The 23,046-nt window shown below is 52.1% G+C and overlaps 1 protein-coding gene across 1 annotated transcript in view; it reads left to right on the forward strand.

The window, feature by feature from the left end:
* DDX4 (DEAD-box helicase 4) overlaps positions 1–22,119 on the forward strand; it is a 32,466-nt gene extending 10,347 nt beyond the window's left edge. The window contains exons 4-17 of the mRNA XM_045204819.2: positions 872–952; positions 1,976–2,017; positions 3,417–3,464; positions 3,565–3,612; positions 3,836–3,978; positions 4,601–4,753; positions 5,926–6,080; positions 8,181–8,310; positions 9,580–9,746; positions 12,458–12,603; positions 19,816–19,915; positions 20,677–20,947; positions 21,091–21,201; positions 21,814–22,119. Coding sequence (XP_045060754.1) covers positions 872–952; positions 1,976–2,017; positions 3,417–3,464; positions 3,565–3,612; positions 3,836–3,978; positions 4,601–4,753; positions 5,926–6,080; positions 8,181–8,310; positions 9,580–9,746; positions 12,458–12,603; positions 19,816–19,915; positions 20,677–20,947; positions 21,091–21,201; positions 21,814–21,900 — 1,682 coding nt within the window. The 3' untranslated portion in view covers positions 21,901–22,119. The remainder of the gene's footprint in view (positions 1–871; positions 953–1,975; positions 2,018–3,416; positions 3,465–3,564; positions 3,613–3,835; positions 3,979–4,600; positions 4,754–5,925; positions 6,081–8,180; positions 8,311–9,579; positions 9,747–12,457; positions 12,604–19,815; positions 19,916–20,676; positions 20,948–21,090; positions 21,202–21,813) is intronic.
* Positions 22,120–23,046: the final 927 nt, after the last annotated feature.

Below are 23,046 nucleotides of genomic sequence, written 5' to 3' on the forward strand. Positions count from 1 at the left end.
AGAAGACGCCGGTCACATGGGGTTGTTAGGAGGGTCACGTGAGGACAGCCCAGCACAGTGCAAATGCACGGGCACCTGTGTTGTACACGCACTACTTAGACTTACGCTCACGAGTCCTGGTTAAGTTGGAGTCCGGGAGCCTCTCAGCAGGCGGTGTGACTCAGCTCTGCTGCTCCAGACTGCCGAGTGCTGCTGAGCCTTGCTGACGTGGCCGGCCTTATAAAGGGCCTTCTCTGCGGACCAGCCGGGCTTCCCACCTGAAAGGCCTCCAGCCGCCACTCCGTGAGCTGGGGTGTTGTCCTCAGAAGCCGCTGCCAGGCCAAGCTCCTGTCCTCCGCGTCAGGAGGACAGGATTGGTGGTTTGGGGGCTGAAGACGCGCGTTTGTAATGACGATCTGCCAGCTGTGCGGCAGATCCGTGAGGTGTCTCTTTGACAAGTGCGGGGACCGGAGGGCTCTGCCCAGGGCCTGTGAGGCTCGCTCCGGCAGCAGCGGGAGCGCGGGGTGCTGTTCTGGTGGAGGAGCCGCCAGTGCGCAGCCCCCGGGGCAGACGCAACGCCGCTTTCCTTTTTCGGAGGCGACGAGACACCTCCAAGTGAGCTGCGTCATACTTCAGCATGCATTGGCCCAACTTCTTTTATAAAGCAATTTTAATAAAACGAAAATTTTGAGGAAGTAATTGTGATTGAAAGAAATAACTTACGGAGAAATCCTTCATGTGGTGTGCAGAAAAGTGTATGATTCCCATTGAATTTAAACTGTTTTACCCCACATCTTTTGACTTCTGCCACTGTAACTTGATTTTTTCTTTTTTCTCATGACTTAAAAACTTCTTAAAAGTAACACTCTAATTTCTTCCTCTGCAAATCTAGACAGTGAGTATGATCAGGACGAGGGGACACAGCGCACGGGCGGCCTCTTCGGATCTCGGCGACCAGCGTTAAGTGGCACAGGTGAGGAGCGGACGTCACTCACGGCTGGGGAGCCACCGTGCACGTGGCCCTGGGGCCCCTCGGGGTGTGTAAGTGCGCTGGCCTGGCTCCTGCTTCTCTCTGCTTTTGGGGTCTGTAGGCAAAGAAGCGTGGACAGTGCTGTCTCCCTTACAGACTTTGTACGCTGAATTTCTCCTCGCCTACCAGTGAACTTGAGCTGTGCAGTGTACTTGCAGTGAGAGGAAGGAAAGTGAGGTTGGCCAAACGCAAACCCCAAAGAAGCCCCAAAGAAGGGGCTCTGAGCTGGAGGGTAGAAGGCGGGAATGAGCTAAGGCTACAGTTGTTGATGAAAAGGGTCAAGTGTGGGTGAGTGAGCGGGGGCACCCAGACCGGGGTGTTGTTCAGCACTGAAGCAGGAGGCACTGCCAGGCTCTGAGCAAGTGTGGGGGAGCCTTGCACGCACACTGCTGAGTGAGACAAGCCAGCTGAAAAGGTGTTGCACGTCTGCTTCCAACTCTGACACTCTCAAAGGGAAACCTACTGGAGAGACTGGAGAAAGGCCTGGAGATCGCAGTTTCCCAGGGCTGGCGGGGAGGCTGAGTAGGCGGAGCACTGAGGAATTTGAGGGCGGGGAGCCGCCTCCGTGTGGCACTCGGAGGGTGTCACGTCGTAGCATGCCCGACACCATGAACGAGCCTCGTGTAAGCTGTGGGCTCTAGGTGGTGGTGGTGGTGATGCGTCCGTGTGGGTGCATCAGCCGTGACAGGTGCCCCTCAGCGGGGTGGGGCAGAGGGTGTCTGGGAGATCTCTGTATCTTCCCCTTGGCTTTGCTGTGAGCCTGAGACTACTCTAAAATGTGAAATCTTTAAACAAAACATTTAGATGAGAAAAAGGTTTAAATTGCATGTAGATTTAAGAGGTGGATAGATTAAGGGACTAGGAATCCTGAGTAGCTCAGTGTTTGCATAGAAATAGCTCCGTGGCTCATGCGCTTGAGGAGAAGCTGTGTTTTCTCTAAATGTCCTGCAAATCGATGTCTTACAGGTAATGGTGACATCTTCCAAAGCCGAGGTGGAGGCGGACGAGGTGGGTTTTTATGTGGCTTACTTGTGCGTGTTAAAATAACTGCAGTCCAGGCTTCATTTCCGGAGTCAAAGGTTGCTGGTGCTCCTGTGTGTGCTCTGAGGGGCACACGTTTGCACCACCTGCTCCGGAGAGTCGTGTAACACACTGGGGTGGGGGGAGGCGGGGTGTGCTCAGTACGTGCACAGGGCTGTCACTGAAGCTCCGTTTACAATGAGTGAAAGCTGAAAGTCAGCTGGGATTTGTCAGTAAGTAACTTTAATAAATAGTGTGTCCATGAAATGGGATATTTGCAAATTGTGGAAGATTGAGATACATCTGTGTGTGCAAATTCTCACTGTTTTAAACAGTGTCTTTGTCTTATGATACAGTTGTTTGGTAGAGGGGGAAACGTTGAGTGTGATTTGGTACTGTGAAAAGTGTTCTCAGAGTTATAAATTCTCACACGTCATATAAAAAAAGTTAAAACGCTTTCTCAGCTATTGAGACGGAAACTCCTGCTGGATGTTGCTGAGCAGTTCTCAGTGGTCTCTGCCAGTCCGAGTGAGTTCAGCAGCCCACCCGATGCCTGGCCCTTCACACTGGAAGGGGACTGTCACCGCTGGTCAGTCCGTGTCCTCCCCACACACTCACGTGCTGTGTGAGAACAGGTCGCAAGGCCTGTCTGTGGGTGAGAGGGTGGGGCCTGGTGTGCAGAGCGGGGCTGCCCTGGCGGCCTGGCAGCCTGCACGGCGAGCCTGTGTCTGGGAAGCTGGGTGTGGGGGGGCCTCCCCACCACTCCCCACCCCCTGCCCGCTGCTGAGACTGGCACACTGTGCCCCCCTGCACCGGTGTGGACAGCAGTATGGTTGATGTGGGTGCCTGCTGGTCTTCTGGGGTCTGGGAGGTGGGGTTGCCAGGCAGGAGGTGTCTGCGTCATCAGTCCCTCGTAACAGCCCTGGATGCAGCATTAAGCGTGTTCTGTGCAACTCCTGTGGGTGAGGATGTGGAAGCGTGGGCCTGGCTGGTTTTCCTCTGACCCTCCCTGTGATAAGTCATCCCCATCCCCGTGGGTCCCAGGGACTTGGTGGGAAGACCACAACACAGGTGAATGTTCAGTTCCTTTAAGAAGGTAAATTCCTTTGCTGAGGGATATAGGAATTAAGACACAGACATAACAGCTTAAACAAAACATGGTAAATATGTAACCGAGCCAGCTGCATCAGGTCAGCGTTTGAGTACTCAGGAAGCTTAAGATGTTCTGGGTTTCGCTCGTCTTCATGGTCTCAAGTATCGTGTGTGCGAACGGACGTGAAAGATGTCTGTCCATGTTTAGGGCTTGTTCTCTCTGCGAGCAGCCGTGAAACGAAGGTGTGCCCAGCCTTGTGTCTCGACTGACGGTCACTGTGGATTTCTTTCGCAGGTGGTTACAAAGGCTTAAATGAGGAAGTGGTAACGAACTCTGGAAAGAGTAAGTTTTACTTTAGACAAAGCATTTGGTTCTCACAGTGAGAGTTCTGTTACTCTCAATTTTCAAAAACATTTGTCTCTTTGGGTTTGATCCCTTCAAGGTTCTTGGAAGTCAGGAGCGGAAGGAGCAGAGAGCGGTGACCCCCAAGGTACGCGCAGCCCTGGGCGGCTCACAGCACGCGTGCTCACGCTCGGGGGGCCTGCGAGTGTGCGAGTGCAGAGCTCGCGTCTCCGGGTTCGAAGTGAGAACCTGAATGCTGAGTAGTGGGGGATTCTACGTATTGAAAATTTGATTTTGTCAGTTTTTTCTGTTTTCCTCTTACGGCTCTTCTACTCCTGTAACGTAGGTTCTGTTTATTATTTGAACTCCAGGCCCCAAAGTGACCTACATCCCCCCGCCGCCGCCCGAGGACGAGGGCTCCATCTTCGCGCACTACCAGACGGGCATCAACTTCGACAAGTACGACAGCATCCTGGTGGAGGTTTCCGGGCACAGCGCACCCCCGGCGATCTTGGTCAGTGTCAGGCCGCTCCCTCACGTCACCCCCGTTTCGACCGCGTGGCCAACTTGGGTTTTGGAGTATGGGGTGCCCTCCTGTAGGTCAGTGGTAAAGAGTGGAAGACTTTCACCTGTGGTACCTAGTGTGTCGGGATGGGAATTCAGCACCGTGTGCGTAGAATTAATTGCCACGTCGAAAGAGGCTGCTCTGCTCTGCTTCATCCCCACCTCTCCAAACCGGGATGAGAACTTTACTTAAATTCACTAAAAAGGGTACTTTTCTAGAGATTCAAGATTTCGGCCTCTCACATGGGAGAAAGAGTGTCTTAGGGGAGTGGTTTTCTACGGCTGCGGGTGGGGGTGGCTCACAGTCCCCATTGATCAGGAGGAGCTCTTGGCGCTGAGCAGAGGCTGACGGGGGGCAGGAAAGTGTCTTCAGAACTGCTGTCTGCAGGAGTGAGTCTGTCTTTTCGTGGAGTGACGCCCAGGTGTTCGATGTCGCTGTGAGCGGGGCCTGTCAGCAAAGTAACTCCCGAGTGTGAAGTGGGAGTAACCCAGACCTGGCACCAGCCCAGGGGGAGCGTCGCTGTGGATGGGCTGCTCTGCCACGTGGAACTGAGTCGCTGCCCTTTCTTCAGACTTTTGAAGAGGCCGATCTCTGCCCGAGCCTGAGCAACAACATTGCCAGAGCCGGCTACACCAAGCTGACGCCCGTGCAGAAGTACAGCATCCCCATCATCCTCGCGGGCCGGGACCTGATGGCGTGTGCCCAGACGGGGTCCGGGAAGACCGTGAGTCGCTCTGAGTCGCTCCCCAGTTTTGCAGTTCGTGGATGTTTAATTTTTCTAAGCGTGTTCAGCCCCTTGTAGAACGTGGTAGTATCTGAAACAGTCAGTGGAGGGTGAGGGACCACAGGAGGGAAAGCACAGAGAGAGGGGGGAGGTAAGTTGTGTGATGAGCTGAGGCAGTCCGGGAACCGAAAGGATGGGAGTAGCTTCATGCATCGTCAGAGGCAACCTCAGGTTGTGCTAATTCTGGAAGAACTGGTGAGGCTGCCTCGGCTTCAGGGCTCACTGTGGCATTGGCTGATTAAGCCGGGTCCCGTGAGCGAGTCTCAGACGGTCGTTTCCAGGACCCGGCTTCCGGTTCACACTGTGTCAGTCTCAGCCATGGTGGTGGAGTCAGAGGGAAGACGGGCGAGGCAGTGGAGGAGCAGCTGGGGCAGGGCCCAGGCGTGGATCGGGAGGCAGATTTTAGTGTCTCATTTGCTTAATGGAAGCACTATAGCAAAAAAAAATAAATAAATTTGTCGTGCTAGACCTAATTTCTGTAATGGTAATGTTTACTTTATTTTTATTTCTTACTGGATTTATTGAGGTGGCATTAGTTAGTGAAGTTTCTCAGGTTTCAAGTGTCCAGTTCTGTATCACGTCATCTGTACGTCATATCACGTGTTCACCACCCAAGTCCGGCTCCTTCCGCCACCACTTCCCCCGCTCTGCTCTCCACCACCTCCCCCACCCCAAGGGCGGTGCACTTAGTGATCCAGATGTGTGGTTCCCCGAGCTCTGCTCTGCTTGTGTCCTGCATTCTGAGTGGCAATGTCATCACTGCCCCAGAGGACTCAGAGTAACTGCTAAACGAAGCAATTTCCCTCAAGTTGTATCTTCGTTCCCCACTGTGAGTGAGTGTTCCTTGATTTAGTTAAATCCATGCGTATGCTTTTTAAAGAGAAGTCAGAATGTTTAGACAGGGTATGGTAACTTTACCAAACATTTTATATTGTATCATATGAGTATAAAGACTTAAGTGTTAAGACTTCATTGAAATGAAATCGATTTTCTTCCTCATTTAAATTGCCCAGCAAGACGGAAGAAGGCCCTGAGGTCACAGCGCACGAGGTAGGTCCGGGCGGGCCAGGGGCGGCGCCTGATGAGCTGGGGCGATGCCATTTCACCTGCAGGCAGCCTTTCTCTTGCCGATCCTGGCACACATGATGCGCGACGGCGTGACCGCCAGCCGCTTCCGGGAGCTGCAGGAGCCCCAGTGCCTGGTCGTGGCCCCCACCCGGGAGCTGGCCAACCAGATCTTCCTGGAGGCCCGGAAGTTCTCCTTCGGGTGAGTGCGTGCAGGAGGCCAAGCCAGCCGGGGCTGCCTCACCGGCTGTCCTCGCTTGGTGGGGAGGAACTCAGTGGTGAAGTGACCGTGAAACTAGTGTCACTTAGTTGAAATGTTCTTTTTCATAATCTTATTTATGGATACCTGCTTATTTTAATTTTAAAGACAAATGTGCTTATTAAAAATTAGATAATAGAAGGAGGATGGTAAGAAAGTAGTGAATTTATTGGTGTATTATCTGGTAGATTTTAATTTAAAAAAATGAACTTGCGGGTTCCTAATAAAAATGTGGTTTTTTTACACATAAATTTGGAAAGCTGCTTATGTCATAATGAGGCCTCATTTGTAACGATTTTAAGATCGTCCGTGCGCACACATTTTATTTCCCTGTTTTGGGGCATTTACGTTGTTTCTAACTCGGGGCTACTGTAAATAACCACATAATGAACAGCTGCTCTGTGCTTTCTCTGCTTTCGGTGTTAAGTTTTCTATTTCTACTTCCTTACAGCATGTTTTAAAAAATTTGATGTTGCAGGGTATGAACTTATTTCAAGCCTGCCCCAGTGTACATTCTAGCAGCAGGGAATGCTCATTTCACTACGCACTTTGCCAGTATTTGGTGTTGTGTTAGTTGTCGATTGCGGCTTAACAAAGTGCCCGAAAACTTAGCTGCTCAAACAGTAGCTATTATTACCTCGTAGTTTCTGGGGGTTGGGTGCTGGGGAACAGTTTAGCTGGGTGCTTCTGGCTTGAGGTCTCTTGTGAGGCTGCAGACAGGAGGTGGCCCGGGACAGCGGCCTTCCAAAGGCTTGGCCGGGCCCCTGTGGACGGACGCTTGACTGTCCTGTGCACACAGCTCGGCTTCCGGAGACTGAGCGGTCAGTGTGGAGGGGCAGAGAGGGGACTGCATGGCCTCTGTGCCGTGCAGTGGTCACAGCCACTTCGCCATGCTCTGTGTGCCACTGAGAAGTCACCGAGCCTCCGTCCCGACTCAGGGCTGGCTGTGCAGTCTGCGGGGCCTCAAGCAGGACGGAGACGCAGCTTCTTTGTTTAGAACTCCCACGAACTGGGGCAGCGAAGAGCAGAGCTCCAGGCCCAGCTCAGGCTCCTCTAGGCTCGAGCCCCACTGTGACCACGCAGGTCACCCGCCTGCGAAGCCAGCCTTGCACACCCTTTGGGGGGAGGGGAGTGGGACCCATATTTGACAGAAAGAAGGCATATTGAAGAATTTGTGTACATATTTTGAACCACCACAGGTATCTTCATTCTTAGACTTTATTGGATTATTAGGAGGTTGAACTACTTTTTGAATGCTTAGTAATTTTTCTTTGGGAATGATCCGTTCATTATCTAACCAGTTTACCTGCTGGGATCTCAGTGTTTTTCTTTACGATAGTTTTAGAATTTCCTGTGTAGAAGCTGTTAGCCTTTTATTTTGTATAAATCGGTTTATTTGAAATGAGACTGTAACTTTAAGTCTTCTGCTATTAGACACTTAGATGGTTTTCAGACTTTCGATACTAAAAATAATGTTGGTGGTGGATCTTACTCTGCAGGCACCTTTGCCCACTGTGGGGACATGGCCTCAGGGCAGGTCCCCACGTGTGAATCGGCTGGGATGGAAGGCAGTGTGGGGAGCTCCGTAGAGGCTCTGCTTGTGAGGGGGTGGCGCCCGCTCCCCCCCCCCCAAGTGCCCGTCCCCCGCTCTGCTCCCCAGGGCGTCCTCAGACTTGAGGGCGGACGTCCTGCTGGTCGGCGCGTTTCTCTTCCTTCTCAGCACGTCGAGTGTAAAAACGTCGGAACGCCATCGGTGTGTTCACGCAGCCACCTGTTCCTGTTTTCGTCCCATTTCCGTCCTACTTTTGTGTGGGGTGGTGGGGTTTATCCTTGTTTTTGAAGAGCCTGTTATCAGATAGGTAACAAAGTATTTTTTTCATAGTTTTTCATTTGTTTATCAACTTCTTCCTGGGGAGAATTTATTTATTTAAAGATTGTTGAATGTATTCGGTTTTTCTTTATGGATTAGTTTTACATCTCGTTATAAACAAATGTGTAATTTTCGAGTAACTAGAAAGTGACCTTTACTTTTCTGGTCACTAGGACCTGTGTGAGAGCTGTGGTCATATACGGGGGGACCCAGTTTGGGCACTCGGTCCGGCAGATCGTCCAAGGCTGCAACGTGCTGTGCGCCACGCCGGGGAGGCTGATGGACGTCATAAGTAAAGAGAAGGTAGGCCGCGGGCGACAAGGCGTTTGTGAGACTGATGGATAGTTATTTTCTGGAGGGGAAATGGAGACGGTGGTGTTGAGATAGTACCTTTGTTTGAGAACTGTCGTATCCGTTTATATGCCAGGCCCTGTCACATTCTTACGTAATTCTCAGTAATTTCAACAGGAGATACCTAGTAGCTCTCATTTCATACTTGGGAAAGCAAACTCGGTATAAGTGTGTAATTTGTTTTAAAAATCCCCGTTAGTTTGGGAAGCAGTGGGGCTGGGATTAGCATCTGGATCTGATTTTAGAGTCTGCGTTACAGCCAACTACAATGGGGGAAAAACGCAGGAAGTGCTTTTAGCTAGTTTCGTGTCTGTCTTGATGAAACCTTTTCTTTCCTGGAAGACAGCCTTTGACATCAGTAGTTTCGTCTCCGTTTTAAGTGTGGGAGTGATCTGAACCAGGATGGTTAACTTTTTAGGACTTTAAACTCACTTCCGTGAACGTGATATGCTTGTTTAGTTCTCCTGTAAGGGGTCACGCAAAGCACGCTTGGTGTGCCGGAGGCACCGCTCTTAGGACCCTCGCCGAGAGAGACTGCCTGCCTCCCCACCAGCGTTTTCTCTGGTGGCGCCTTATTGTGGACGCGCCCTGCTGCTTTCCATGGCAGTGCCCGTTCATGGGAGGCGGTGTGTCCCCGCCGTTTCTGAGAGAGGAGAGTGGAGACTTTATTAAGGCTTTGAAGCAGTTAGAACAGATCGCATTCTGTAAGCCATTTGTATTTGACGTCCACTTAGGAATTCTCATTTCCTAAGGAGTCTGACTTGGTCAGATGACGCAGTCCAGCCCTGTGCCGTCCAGCGCAGCGCTCACCAGCCCGGTGTGGCTCTTGCACCTCAAAACTGGCCTGAGACTGGAAAGCTCTCCAGGCGCCCCAGCCACACAGCACATGGGCCCCCCACAAGTGCTTCTTAAGAGCTATGTGGGCCGGGGGCCGGCAGGGGAGTCCGTGAAGGTGCCGAGGTTCTGAGTAACGCAGGTCTGCCTTGCGGGATTGGTCTGGATGGTTCGGTTCCCTTCAGTCTCGATGCACAGGATGGTTTACAGCCGGAGGCAGTGGAGCGCCAAAATGGGCAGTGGCGGTGTCACCTGGGCGCGGCGGCTCCTGCGCATTCATTTCTCACTCTCATGCTCATGCTCACGAACGTGTTAGTGGTTGGAACCGTGGAGGATATTTTAGTGGTAACCATGGTGTATTCTCTAACCTTCCAAAATCTCCTAAAGATCGGTCTTAGTCAAGTGAGATACCTAGTTCTGGACGAAGCCGACCGCATGCTGGACATGGGTTTTGGGCCGGAGATGAAGAGACTGATGTCCTGCCCGGGGATGCCGCCCAAGGAGCAGCGCCAGACCCTCATGTTCAGCGCCACCTTCCCGGAGGAGATCCAGAGGTAGGCGTCCTTCCTGAGCACACTTGAGGTGCACGTCAGCGCTCTCATGGGGCAGAAGCGATGCGAGTGTCCCATGCTTGTGAGATTGGACTGTTGTTTTTAAGATTGTAAAACAGTGTGAAAGGTGGGTGTATTCCTAAAAAGTCTCCCATATTTTTCATTGTTTCCCACCTCTGTTCCTGGCCTTGCATTAGCATCTCACTTTAGTGAAAGGTGTACGTGTGTGTTACAGCTCAGCATCTAGCTAGCGTTTAGTAAGGGCTCACTAAATGGAGTTACTGTCATAATTGTGTTTTTTCTTCAAATCGAAATTATAGCACTTGGGAGCCCTGGGTCTTTGGTAGAGTTGGCATACCAGGCCTTGACCGGTGTGGTCTGGTGTGTTCTGAGGTTGGGGGCCACATCCCTGTGAGCGTGGTCACTCTTCCTGCTGCCCGCTGGCCCCCTGGCCGCGGGGAGCCTGAGGAGCACAGACCGCAGCAGTGGCGGAGCGGCTCTCTGTTTGGGAGCCCGGACCTCCGGACCTGCAGAACCCGGAGTGGCGGGGGACGGGAAGCGCAGACTGGGAGGCCCGCTTGCTGCGTCCCAGGTTCCCTGTGTCCTGTTGGATGATGGGCAAGCCTCACGGAGTCACTTCAAGCTGGCCCAGGAGCTGTCTTTTCAGCGGACGGTTCCAGTTTCTATCAGGGGGCAGCTTCCGGGGGGCAGCATACTCTAAAGTGGCCCCTGGTCCAACGGGAAGCTGCGTGGGGCCAAACATGCTCCACAGCTCCGAGCGCAGAGCTGGCCACTGTGTGTTTTAGTTACCGTGGGATTTTAGAAGTTTGCGTGTGAAGTTAAAAGAGCCTTTTGTTGGGGAAAAAGACTAGATCCTAAGAAAGCATTTAGTCAGCTGGCACAGTTTGTTTCTTAGTGTTACATAAACCAAGAGTGTCTTGTACTTAAATGGCACCTTAAGTCTGAAGTGGGATGCCTACGTTTCCATCATCATCCTTGGGAATTACTATTACCGGTTACCTCCTTATCTAGCAAGTAGCACTCTGGCTGCCCATCCGTTTTCCGATTCGCCCTGAAACAGGAAAGTATCTGGGTAGCCGCCAGCCCAAACGACCACGTGTACCACTGTCTAAAATCAATAAACGTATCTTTGGGTGAGGATTCAAAACAAACTGCTTCCTGTTGGCTGGGCAAGGCGGATCCTGTCCCTCCTCCTCATTTGTTCTTGCTCCTCTCTCCTCGTGCGTGGAATGCCTTTCCCCGCCCACCACTGCTCCACACTCTGACCTGCTGCTTCCTTAGGTCAAGCGTCACACTCGAAGATTCTTCTGAATAGACATCATTTTAAACTACGTTAAACATTTTGCACGTTTGTTGGAATATTAAGTGTTCAGTAGATGCTAAGTGTTGTGACACTAGATTTTACAATAAAATTGTTAAATGTCAAAATATTTAGCACATAACTAAAACACATAACTATTACACTGATCATTTAGAAGAATATAGTGACTGTGTTCATACAACTGTGTGTCCTGCTTGAAGTGCGCCCCCAGAGGCAAAGGCCGTCCTGTGCATCTTTGCTCCCCAGCGCCTTGTGTCTAGTGTGCCTCGCCATCTGCTTGGTGAGTGACAAGGTGACAGGGAGTGAAGCACTGCAGACGATTTCAGGGTCTGTGCCTGGGGAGAGGAGCTCGACCCTGGAGGGAGGCGGCTGGAGAGGAAGCATTTATCTCCTCTCTGCTGGGAGAGGAGGTGAGGACAAAGCAGCAGCAGTGATCTGTGAAGGCTCTGGGCCTGCTGGGTTTGTGCGCTGGTTTCATGCTATTCTGGGAGGCAGATAGGAAGTACAGGACAGCTGCTTGGAGAGAGGGGGCCAGACAGACTTGGGTCTGCCCCTGATCCTCCACGCTCCACTTTCTAGCGGGCATTCCCCTCTCCGTCCGCCAGGGCTCTGGGCGACCTTGTGTGTGTCCAGATGTGGACACCCCCAGCCGTGGGGTGAGTGCCCCCAGCCTGCCCTGGCCTCCTCGCCTCTGGGCCCTGCACTTCTTGTCTCTCTCTCTTTTTGCTCAGTTTTGCTCAACGAGTACGGTTTTCTGTGTGTGCTGTGCCAGGAGGTGTTGAGCAAAGGTCTGGTTTGCTCATGATGGTTCACTGGCAGTTTAGTGATTAACAAACAGCTCTTGACATCATAAACGCTGTGAGTGAGGAACAGGATTCTTTCCGTCAACTTACATTTCAGTCTCCAGCAAAAATTTCAGCTTCTTGTAGTCTGAGATTCATTTTAGTTTAGCAAACTTTTTATTTTTGTTATATATACATTGTATATAGTTTAACGTAGTTCCTGTCAGTGTTGCACACACATTCGATGCGGTGGTTATTGCACACTTACTATTGTGCCACTGTACACAGGTGTGCAAACTCACGACTGTCACGCCCACATCGCATGCAGTTGGGCATGGTCAGCGCATCTAGCTGGTATCACTGTACCCATTATTCGCCACGGGCTTTTTCACTGGTAATCACGTATTTTACAGAAACTCAACATTTTGTTTTGATCTTTGAGAGCCGTACTTGGCTGATAGTTCACTTTGTCATGTTGAAGATGTTACAGTCTGTCTAATTAATCTTGAAGTGACACCTGCAGGGTTTCGGCAGATGCTCCAGGTGTCAGTGGAAGAGGGTGAGTTAAGGAAGAATCTTTGTCTTTTGAGGTTGGCCGGGGAGTTCCTGAAGCCGAACTACCTGTTTGTTGCTGTGGGACAAGTGGGCGGAGCCTGTACCGACGTGCAGCAGAGCGTCCTGCAGGTGGGCCAGTACGCGAAGAGGGAGAAGCTCGTGGAAGTTCTGCGCAACACAGGTACCTCGCGCCGACGGAATGGCGTCTTCTCGCAGCTTTGGTTTCCAAAGATTACTGTAAGAATTGGCGTGAGTTTTGATAAGTGTTTTCATCATTTCCCTTTTTCCTACAGCTGTTTTTATGGAGGTTTTTACGGTTCAGTTTTCTCTGTAAACTGTATAGTAGTATAGTCCTTTCTCCTTCATAAAGTTTAGAAATAGGAAGGATTTGAGACTTTGCTTAATAGTATTTTACTAAAAACGGTTTCAGCAGATTTTTTTTGTTTTAGAAAATAGAAAGGCCTAGTAATGTATCTTTACATCAAACACTCCTCCACCAGAAGCGACTTTTGCTGTGTGTGCAGGTCTCAGTTTTTGCTTTCTAAGGCCTGCTGCGTTGGCAGATTCAAAGCATTTTCGAGCTGGAAGGGACTGTAAGGATCTAATTCTGATTCTTCACGACCCCAGTGAGAACTCTAGTCCCCTCCCCCTGAAAACCAGTTTTTGTGGGAATTCATCCGTTCCTTTGTTTGAAGTGGCCGTGGTCTGTACCTGGAAGTGCAGATTCCCACGAGGGCCGTTGCGGCGCCCTCTCCTTACCTCCCAGGCTGAGTGTGTTACAGGCTGCCACGGCAGCGATTCTGTGTCTGTCAGCCCGAGGTTGGGGGTGGGGGACAGGAAGGCCAGAAACCATCTCGTTTCCAAAAATGAGCAAAAGATGGAAAGTGGGTTTAGAAAGCACTTTTTAGAGGTTTCTAGTCTTTACATTAAAACACTTTTTAAAACCCAAACTGAACTCATCTTGGGTTTGAGAAGCTCTGTTTGGTGTGCTTCCTGCTGCTCCACAGTGAATCCTGGGGCACGTGGAGCAGCGATGGTCACCGCTGGGGGCCGCACAGCACGCTGATTGTCTTGCACGTGTCGGGGCATTTAATTCTCAAAACCACCGTCCGCACAATGCTTCGTCACCCCCAGCCCCAGGACGGAGGGCACGGAGGTGCAGCAGCAGCCACGGCCCTGTTCAGCCCTTGGAGCTCTGCTGCAGGCGAGCCGAGCCGCGTGGTTTTGCTGAAATCAGAGCACCTTTCTAGTGTAAGCACCTTAACGTTTTCACACGTGCGTCCGTGGAGTACAATTTGGGAAGCATCCTAATGAGGAGAGTTTCCGAAAGGGCCGGCTGCCTTTGCGAGCCCCACGGGTGGGCGTGTGAGCGCTCCTGGTGTGTTTCTCATCGCGGGAACGGGTGAATGCTCCGTGGTCCAGAATTTATTGTTGCTGCTGCTGCTGCTTTTTTTTTTTTTTTTTAACTCTGCAAGGACTGTCCATCCAGCGTACCCTCAATTACACATATTTTTGTTCATATAATTTATGTCCTTTTCTATTTTTAACTTAAAACCTGCTAGCTTCCCTCCTTCTACCTTTAAAATTCAGTTCTAATTATTTCATGGCAGTATAACTGTCTCTTTCATAATTTTAACTTTAAGTGAACAAAGGTTAAAGATTTTGAGTTTAATTACCAAGGGAACTAGTGAGATGTTACAGTTACTCCATAGGCGAATTTAAAGAACACGTATGTCGGGAAGGGTCAAATGGATTTACAGACGAAACTGGTTGATGTCTGAAAAGTAACGGTTACATTTGAGAGGAACGCTCGTGTCTGTGCTGCTTTAGTCTGCACGTCCGTCCCTCGCAGCAGCGGTGCGAAGGACAAAGGGCAGTGAAGGGCGCAGGCCACCCTGCAGGGGGCATCAGCGTGTGCTCTGTCTGGCTCCTGTGAAGCATTGCACCCCTCCCGAGCACAGCAGTCTCGGAGGCTACTCCTGACTGCCGGAGAGGCTGCTGGCCTTGTCACGTTGGGCTCCTTTGTGCAAGTGCAGCAAGGCTGGCCACCGACAGTGCCGGCCTCCTTGAGTTGGCGCAGCACGTTGCGGAACAGCTGCTGAAGTTACAAAACTAACTTGTCTCTGGATGCTGCCGTTAGACGTCCGAGACCACGCTTGTGCAGGCATCACTGTTTGCGGTCCGAGGGACAGGAGCGAGTCTAAGGAACTCTCTCTGCCACAGTCCACCTGCCGTGCCACCTCGCTTCTCAAGACCCCCTTTCGTGTCATGCTCACTGCACGGATCCATTGGCGGTCTGCGCCCGTGACCCTGCCCGCCGCTGGGCTCGCCCCAGAAACCCGGCTCAGTCCCGCGAGAGGCCCTGGGCAGTGTCAAGGCCACGTTGCTCAGAGCCGCGGCCCCAGGACTGTCCCTGCTGTGCCAGCGGCTGGCCGCGGCCGCTCTGGCCCTTCCCCACAAGCTCGGGCTCTGCCCATCTTCCTGGGAGGTGGACGCTCTGAAGCTCGTGGCAGAGCTCTGGGCCAGCCTCAGTGGAAAAGAACTGGATGCTGTGGTCACTTTATCACTGATTGTCGTTGCATGTGGAAGGTTGAAGGAGGGCTTAATGAGAACAGGGCTCCCAAACAGGACAATCGGTGGCTTCTGTGACATGCAAAGCGAAGATGGCAAAGCCGTTCCCCCACGACGGGTAGAAGGCTCCAAGGGTGAAGAAGCCTGTCTCAGGTCTGCACGTCACATGTGAGTTACTGATGTGGGTGGACAGCCTTTCATACCGAGAACACCGAGGACATAGGTCCCGGACGGGGAGACTAGGAGACGTCGCTTGTTGTACAGAACGCCACGTGTCAGTCCGAGGTGTGTCCCCGGGTAAGAACCGCTGGCCTAGCAGATGCTGGATTCAAACTACGAAAGAAGTGAGGCCGCAGTCAGATGAACTTCTAGAACCGGAAGTGACGTTATGACGGGCCGCCAGTGTGCTGTGGTGTTGGGCGAGGTACCTTCAGACCTTTGGTAAACATACAAAAGCTGCATAGTTATTTCTTAAGTGTTTTCATCAGTGCTTCTCTTTCCCCCCGAAACTTCTATTCTCCATGAGTAAAGGCCTCCTGTGGCATTGTGGGGGGTTTTGCAATTACAGTTGATACTCAGTTTTATTTTAGTTGCAGGTATACAGCATAAGGCTAGACAGTTACATAGTGTACTGAGTGGTCCCCCCAGAAACCGTGCAGGGGTTGAGGAGTGCAGCCTGGAAGTCACAGCACAGGCACAGGGAGGGAGGACAGCACGGGGGATGAGGTCAGTGATGTCGTAGCGCCTGTGTGCGGGGCCAGGCCGGGGCTGGACTTGTGGGTCAGGTTCCTCCCAAAGGTAAACACACTCTGTGAACAGCGAGGAAATGTACACATTTCCAGGCATTTCCCCAAAGTACACATTTTTGAAACATATTAACAACATTAGTGAATCTCAAAGGTAGTTTAGGTGGATTTCTTTTTTTTAAATTTATTTTCTGATTTTAAAAAGGCAAAAATCAAGAGGTTGTCAGGGAGAGTTGGACATTTGATTAGTGTGGGACAGTGTTTGAGGAACAAGACTCGGTTACAAAGTAGTGACCAGAAAGCATCGAAAAGTAAACAGAGATGGTAATGTGATTGTGAAGAACGATGATAGCTCTTTCATAAATAAGGGACCTTTGCTCTTTTTTTCTTTAAATCAAAGACATAAACAGGTTCTGTGCAATATAGGCTGATTACATACAACCCCCCCCCCCCCCAAAGGATAACCTTTCTTACTGGAAATAAAGGCATTAAACAGTAAAGCGTTACTATCCCGAATGATTGCATTTTGCTAAACTTTTAGCACATTTCATAGCTTCTTTTAAGACTCACATATGATAAATGACCCCAAGGAAAGCCCGGTTCCCAAGTGCGGACCCTCCATGTGCTTTCCCGCACCCCAGGGCAGGCGGGCCCTCGCCCGGGGCGCTCCGCGGCTCGGTGAGGCGACTGCCGGTGTCCCAGGCACACAAAGGCTTCTGTGTCCTCAGTGCAGCTTGAAAAAGCGTTTCAGCTTCCTCGGTCTTCATCTGCGACACGGTAAGCATCAGCAGTCTTGACCCACGCCATCAAAACCCTGTGGAATTATCAGTGACTTCTGCAAGACTTCCGAGAGGCCGCAGACCAAAGTACTGAGAGGCACCAGTTCAGGGAAAACTGCCATTTTTTTCTTGAAAAACAAAAGCATTTCTATTTCTCTCTCACTGTTAATCTTGGTATAATCTCAGCCACTTATGTTAATTATGACTCTTAAGCATCGTAACTTATATTTCACGGAGGAACCTGGAGGCAGGACGGACAGTTCAGAGGTGTCACACACACCGGTGTGCCAGAGCTCGTGAGCTTCCCACATGGCCTTCTACACCCCATGCTCCTTTTCCACGAGGTTCGAGTGGCAAAAGCGGACGTCGTGAGTGTGACCCAGAGGCTGCCTCTCAACGGGACGTGCCGCCTAGGACAGCCCTGTGTCCCGTCACCAGTGTTGAGAGTTCGGTGCTGCGCTCAGTGACCCTCTACCCACTCACTAAGTCAGCGCAGTCTACTGTTTTGAGTTACTGAAAGCTATGAAGATCTCGGAAACTGGCAAGATGACGTCCTGAAAAACACGCTGTTGTTGAGTAGCGAGTAAATTGAGTCGAGCGGGTTTAGCATTTCCTGGTCTGGAGCGCTGCGGAGAGTATGGGTTTGGTGACCGGCAGACCTCTACTTGTCAAGAAGAACAAGTCCAAGTAAAATAAGATACATGTTTGTAGTGTACTTAACACTGACAAAGTGGAGAAAAGACAGGTGTTTTTTTACACCAGAGCTATTAAATTAGCCTTGTTTATCAAAGATTTCATCACTTATGTGAACGTGGGCCCTGGCAGTTGTGCCTTGGTTGGTTGGAGCATCGCCCTGTGCACCAAAGGTCGCGGGTTCGATTCCCGGTCAGGGCCCACGCCTGCGTTGTGGGTTCAGCCCCTGGTTGGGGCACACCTGGAGGGCAGCTGATCGATTGTGTCTGCCTCTCCGTCTCTCACAGCAGTAAGTGAATCTTCAGGTGAGGATTAAAACTAATAGTCGTGTGAACTTGGAATCCTCAAATGTTTCTAACTTAGTTTCTGTAGGAAGAATTTTTAAAATAACTTTAATACAGTTAAAGTATTTAGTTTCTTCATTTTCTTGGAATTTTAGGAGTGTCTATCTCAGTAAGTTACTTCTCCATTTTCTCTCTGTGGACTAATCAGAATCGAGCTCCCTTAGTTTAAGAGACTGGGTAATAGTTTGTTCACGGTCTGCAGAGGGTACCAACAATGACCCCACGCGTGGGGACGGAGACCGCGCTGCACGCCCGTGGGCGAGGGCGGCCTCAGTGTGGCTGCGTCAGCCACAGGGCAAGTGTGAGCACACGGATACGAGACGTCGCAGTGTAGCCTCAGAGCGGGGGTTCTTTTTAGGCCCTGCATTCGGTTTACCTCACCGTGGACTGACCGACAAGACTGACCGAACGGACCCTGTGTGACTTCTCACCCGACAGCACAGGCCACCGTGCTTCGTTAACCCGTCCCCAGACCACCAGGTGGTCCGCTCAGAGAGGCGGCCTTGCGACCGTGGCTGCCACCGGCAGGGTGAGTGCCCGGTGTCTGAGCTAGTGACCACAGGTGGGCCGGGAGCAGGGCCTGGAGAAGGGGCGTCAGCAGAACTCAGTTTCATGGTCACTTGGGACACACTCGGGAGCCGAGAAGAGGCGAGAGGGGGGGTCCTGACCGCCTGGGGGCCATTGCCCCCGACCGGCGGGTGAGCCAGCCCTGGCCTCGAGCGTCCTGACGACTCCCAGCAGTACTGGGAGGCAGTTTCTGATGGAGGGCACAGTCTCCGTGCTCACAGACAAACGCCTGTGTCCTTCGGCCTCGCTCGCCAGCGCTGCAGTCCTTGCTTTCTCCGCTGGCTGTCGGGTAGTGTGGCTGACCCTCGCGTCTTGGTTCCATTCTTCCACTTGCTTAGATGCACAGACTTGGAGCCGTCCTTGATTTCTTCCTGTAACTGCACATCTGGTCTTGGTTCTACCATCAGAAAATGCCAGATCCGCGGGCTGCTCGGGTAAAACAAACGTCAGCTCTTATCGCCTCTTTGCTGACAGCCCAGCGGCTTCCCTGCTCAAAGGAGAAGGTCCTCGCAGTGACCTTCGGCACCCGGCACGAAGTGGCTTCTGTTGGTCTCGGTCTGGTCTCTCTCTCCCGTGCCGTCCCCGCCCACCCCGCTCCAGCCACACTGTGCTGCCGCTGTCTCCACACGCCAGGCACGCTCCCGCCTCACCGAAGCCCGCATACTTGCTCTTCCCTCCTCCCAGGATGGAGAAGCCCCTCAGGGGCCTGCTTCAGTTTTTCCGAGCTCATCAAGAACACCTGTGCCGCAGAGCCTTCGTAAATGACCTTCACCCAGGCACCTGAGTAATTCACTGTCTTATTTTATCGCTGTCCCTACTCAGATGTCGTCTGAGTAGAGAAGGTGCAGCCCAAAGTGACCCTCAGGGACCCTTCACCCTGCTGCGGTTGTCCTGTGCAGAACTGCGTGCCCGCAGGAGGGCAGGGGCTTGGCGCCGTCACTGTGTTCCAGCCCGTGAAACAGTGATTGGCCTTGGCCTTGGCCTCTCTTGTTTGCTGAGTAAATGAAGCCAGATGATAGGGAGATGGGGAGGCGTTAGGCACAGGAATACATCCTGCCTTCCCTTAAGCCTGTAACCACTCTCTTTCTGACGCTTTATAGGGCAACTCCTTGTGTGGAAAGTTCTCTGGCTCATGCACGAGTTTCTACCAGCTAAACACTTTTAAGTCAGCAAGTAAATAATCTTTGTAAGAGTCTGGGAGAAAGCTGTCACTTCAATTTTCGTTACACCTCTCTAAGGAACTTCAGGGATAAAGAGGTGTGCGTTAAGACAAAGCTACACTAGGAAATATCGCAGAGCTTGTCCGCCCTGGGTCGGGTGCCATTATTACAGACATCTTGGGCAATCCAGGATTAGCTTGGGAGGTGGAGGGAGAAGGCGCTTGTTTGCCCACAGGGAGGCGAAGGCGCTCAGGCAGGTTTGGAACTGCAGAGAGGAGCAGGTGTCCTCACTTGGCTTTCCGCCGTCTCTTTGTCTGCGAGGGCCTGGTGGGCCAAGGGGCGAGCTGATGTTTTTAGCCCCTCAAGCGAGAGAACAGTCCTTTTCTCTACGTTGGCATTTCTCCACCAGGGAGCTAACGTGTGAGAGGCCGGTCTCGTGCTGGGAGTGAAGCTGCTTTCCTGCTCACCTGCCCCGCTTCACCCTCTTCTGCGTTTTTGGTTTGAGTGTTAATCGCTGTTTCATTGTCTTGTAGGTGATGAAAGAACTATGGTCTTTGTTGAAACTAAGAAGAAAGCAGATTTTATTGCCACTTTTCTTTGTCAGGAAAAGATACCAACAACAAGCATTCATGGGTGAGTAGACTCCTGTCATTCTCTATGGAGAGGTAACTTCTGCTTGTCATTTGTTCAGAAACACGGGTGTGGGTGACTAATGCAATACTGCCTAGGATTCGAATTCAGAACTCCCAGAACCTAAACTGCTGTTCTTCATCGGTGTTTTCAAGGAGGGGCGAGGTAAAGGTCTGCCGTGAACAAGTCCTCGTGAGGAGTGCCAGCGTCTCGGCTGAGCTCACTGGTGGTTCTCTGGTCCTTGGACCTGCGTTTTTCCCTTGCCGAATCTACCCTCGGTGATGGCTGGCATTATTTTATTGGAGTGCTTGAAAACATCAAATTAACCCAACTTTACTGGTACTTTACTAAGTAGATATAAAACATTAACCAGTGAATACGTAGAATTCGGAGATTATACTTTTTTAAAAAAATCTGTGTTTTTAAGAAAGCCTTCTCATCAAGTAGTTGTATTTTCCAGAACTAGATGGATCACTGACAGGTGAGCTGGGGCGCCTGTCACACTTGAGTTCATGTGTTGGCTGCGTGTCAGCGGCCACCTCAGGTGCAAACGGGGATAAGGGCTCCCGCCTCAGAGTGTCACGAGAATTACATAAGATGAGGGCTTGAGGGGCACTGATGTAATACACGGTGCGTGAGGGCAGACGTCGGTGTTAAATGTGGCCGTTTTCACTAGCACTAACAGGTGTGCGTGCCCAACTGCAGAGGTTCTCCTTGCGGTTTTCTTAGGAGCCGCCCTGAATCCCGAGTCTCCTGTCTCGCAGGGACCGGGAGCAGAGAGAGCGGGAGCAGGCTCTCGGAGACTTCCGCTGTGGGAAGTGCCCGGTTCTCGTTGCCACCTCAGTGGCTGCCCGGGGGCTGGACATCGAGAACGTCCAGCACGTCATCAACTTCGACCTGCCTTCGGCCATCGACGAGTACGTGCACCGCATCGGGCGCACCGGCCGCTGCGGGAACACCGGCAGGGCGCTCTCCTTCTTCGATCCCGAGTCCGACCGGCTCTTGGCCCAGCCGCTGGTGAAAGTGCTGTCCGATGTAAGTGTGAAGGTTTGCAGCTGAGGGGCGGTTCCTCTCATGGAGGGTGGACGTCCACGCAGAAGGGCGCTCTGGGAAGCACGCTGTTCCGGGCCGTGAGGCTCTGCGATGCCTGCGGTGCCTGAGGTTAATTTGTTTCAAAGGCTCAGCAGGACGTCCCCGCGTGGTTGGAAGAGATCGCCTACAGCACCTGCGTGCCTGGCTTCGGCGGGAGCCCCAGAGGAAGTGTGTTCGCGTCCGTGGACACTAGGAAGGTTGGTGCCGCGGAGAGTTCAGAACTTGGCCGCTAGTTACTCTTTGGAAATGTGCGTGGAATTGCGAAGGAAGTAGACCACTCAGTATTAATCTAATACTTTCACACCTACAAGGTGACTTTACTCTCTGCATAGACATTTTTGGTCTTAAAGGTGAGGAGTTAACATCAAGATGAATGCTGAGATGTTCTCTCTTCCCAAATACGCTGCCATTTTAAATCCTGTTTTGGGAACTTCTGAACTTCCGGTAGGAATTCTTTGCTTGGGCATTCTGCTGCCCGAGGCCAAGTACTAGAGAGCCGAGCGGCAGGTCTCTGGTGCCAGCGTGCAGGGAGCAGGGACAGTGAGCACACGAGTCACCCCCCGTGTGTGTTCATGGGCACGCAGAGCTTTAAGTGTCTCCATTTGCTAGAACTCTTGCATGAAGCGGGGTTTTTTGGACATATTTTGGGGAATTCAGAGTCGGCCGCAGCTCTGGGCCTTTTCTCAGGTAGGCAGGGTTGGCTGAGCACGTGTTGGGGCAGACGGGGAGAGTGTGCCGCCTGCTGTCCGTCAGGCGGGCGACTGTAAGCTGCCTCCAGCCTGAATCTCTCTCTCTCCTCCCTCGTGCAGAGTTACCAGGGCAAGAGCACTCTGGGCACAGCGGGGTTCTCGTCCCCACACGTCCCTAACCCGGCAGACGACGAGTCGTGGGACTGAGGCGGGCAGCCTCACGCCTGCACTGCAGCTGCGGTGACGAAGAAGGAGCCGGCTTTGATTTTGAGGTTTTAACGGAAGTGTGCAACCTGACACTCGTGTCTCTCCTGCGTTCTGTTCTTACTCCCACCCGTGCAAACCCCCACTGACTAGTTGTGTGAAATGCTGACAGTTACAGTGTTGCAATTACCGTACAAATGGTGTTGACCAGGCAGATTAAAGCCTTCGAAGCATCTCGTGTCCACTGCGTTCTTCAGGGTGCTGGACGTGGTCGTGTCCGAGCGCTCAGTCTCAGCGTGGTGGGCGTCGCCCCCCAGCAAGCGGCAGGGTGCGGGGGGCACTTCTGGGTGAAACCGTCAGGTCTCGCTTTTACTTCAAAGGGGGCTTCAGAGGTGACTGCGGGTCGCTGAGGCGTGAGCACAGGGCTCCCCTGAGGTGGGTGGTGGCGTAGCAGACGTGGTTTCAGACCCTCAGGCGTGCAGTGGCTGTGGCCGTGCGCTCGCCGTGTGACGCCAGCTTGTGTTTACCCGGCGCCGCCCCCCGGGGATGGAGGGTGAAACACCCCGTGCTTCGCTGCCGCACCTCTGTACGTCTCTGTTCCACGTCTGGTGTTCAACTCCTGCATCCTGGGGTTTTGTTTGCGAAACCGGTACGGTCACCAGTTGGACGTGAATGAAGCATTAAAGAGTACTACGCATTAATGCGTGGATGCAGTGATGAAAAAAGTCCTCCTCTGAACTGAAACTGTAGCAACAAAAGGCAGTGTCGCTCACTCTTGCCAGTTAGTCTTCCTGGTGTTCTGAGGTGAATGGGGGCCTGACCCCTCTTCACTCTCTGTCGGTGTCTTACGCTCTCTGTCTGGGACGCAAGCTCTTACATCGTTCCGTGAGTGAACCAAAACATCACGACTACAGCAGCGAGGTGGGAATATGAAGGAGACAGAGATGATCAGTTTTGAGTTTATATCATTGTTCACTTTAAAGAGAACTCAAAGCGACGCGTCCTCAACATACGTCTTGTCACAGGAATTGGTTGGTGAGGGCAGCGGCCACACGCGGAAAGGGGGCGAGCAGTGGATGCTGTTAGGGTAACCAGTTCGATGCCTGCCTCACACCGCAGTCGAAAGCAATACCATGTTAACTGTAACAA

This window comes from Desmodus rotundus, chromosome 1, assembly GCF_022682495.2.
Source record: "Desmodus rotundus isolate HL8 chromosome 1, HLdesRot8A.1, whole genome shotgun sequence".
NCBI lineage: Eukaryota > Metazoa > Chordata > Mammalia > Chiroptera > Phyllostomidae > Desmodus > Desmodus rotundus.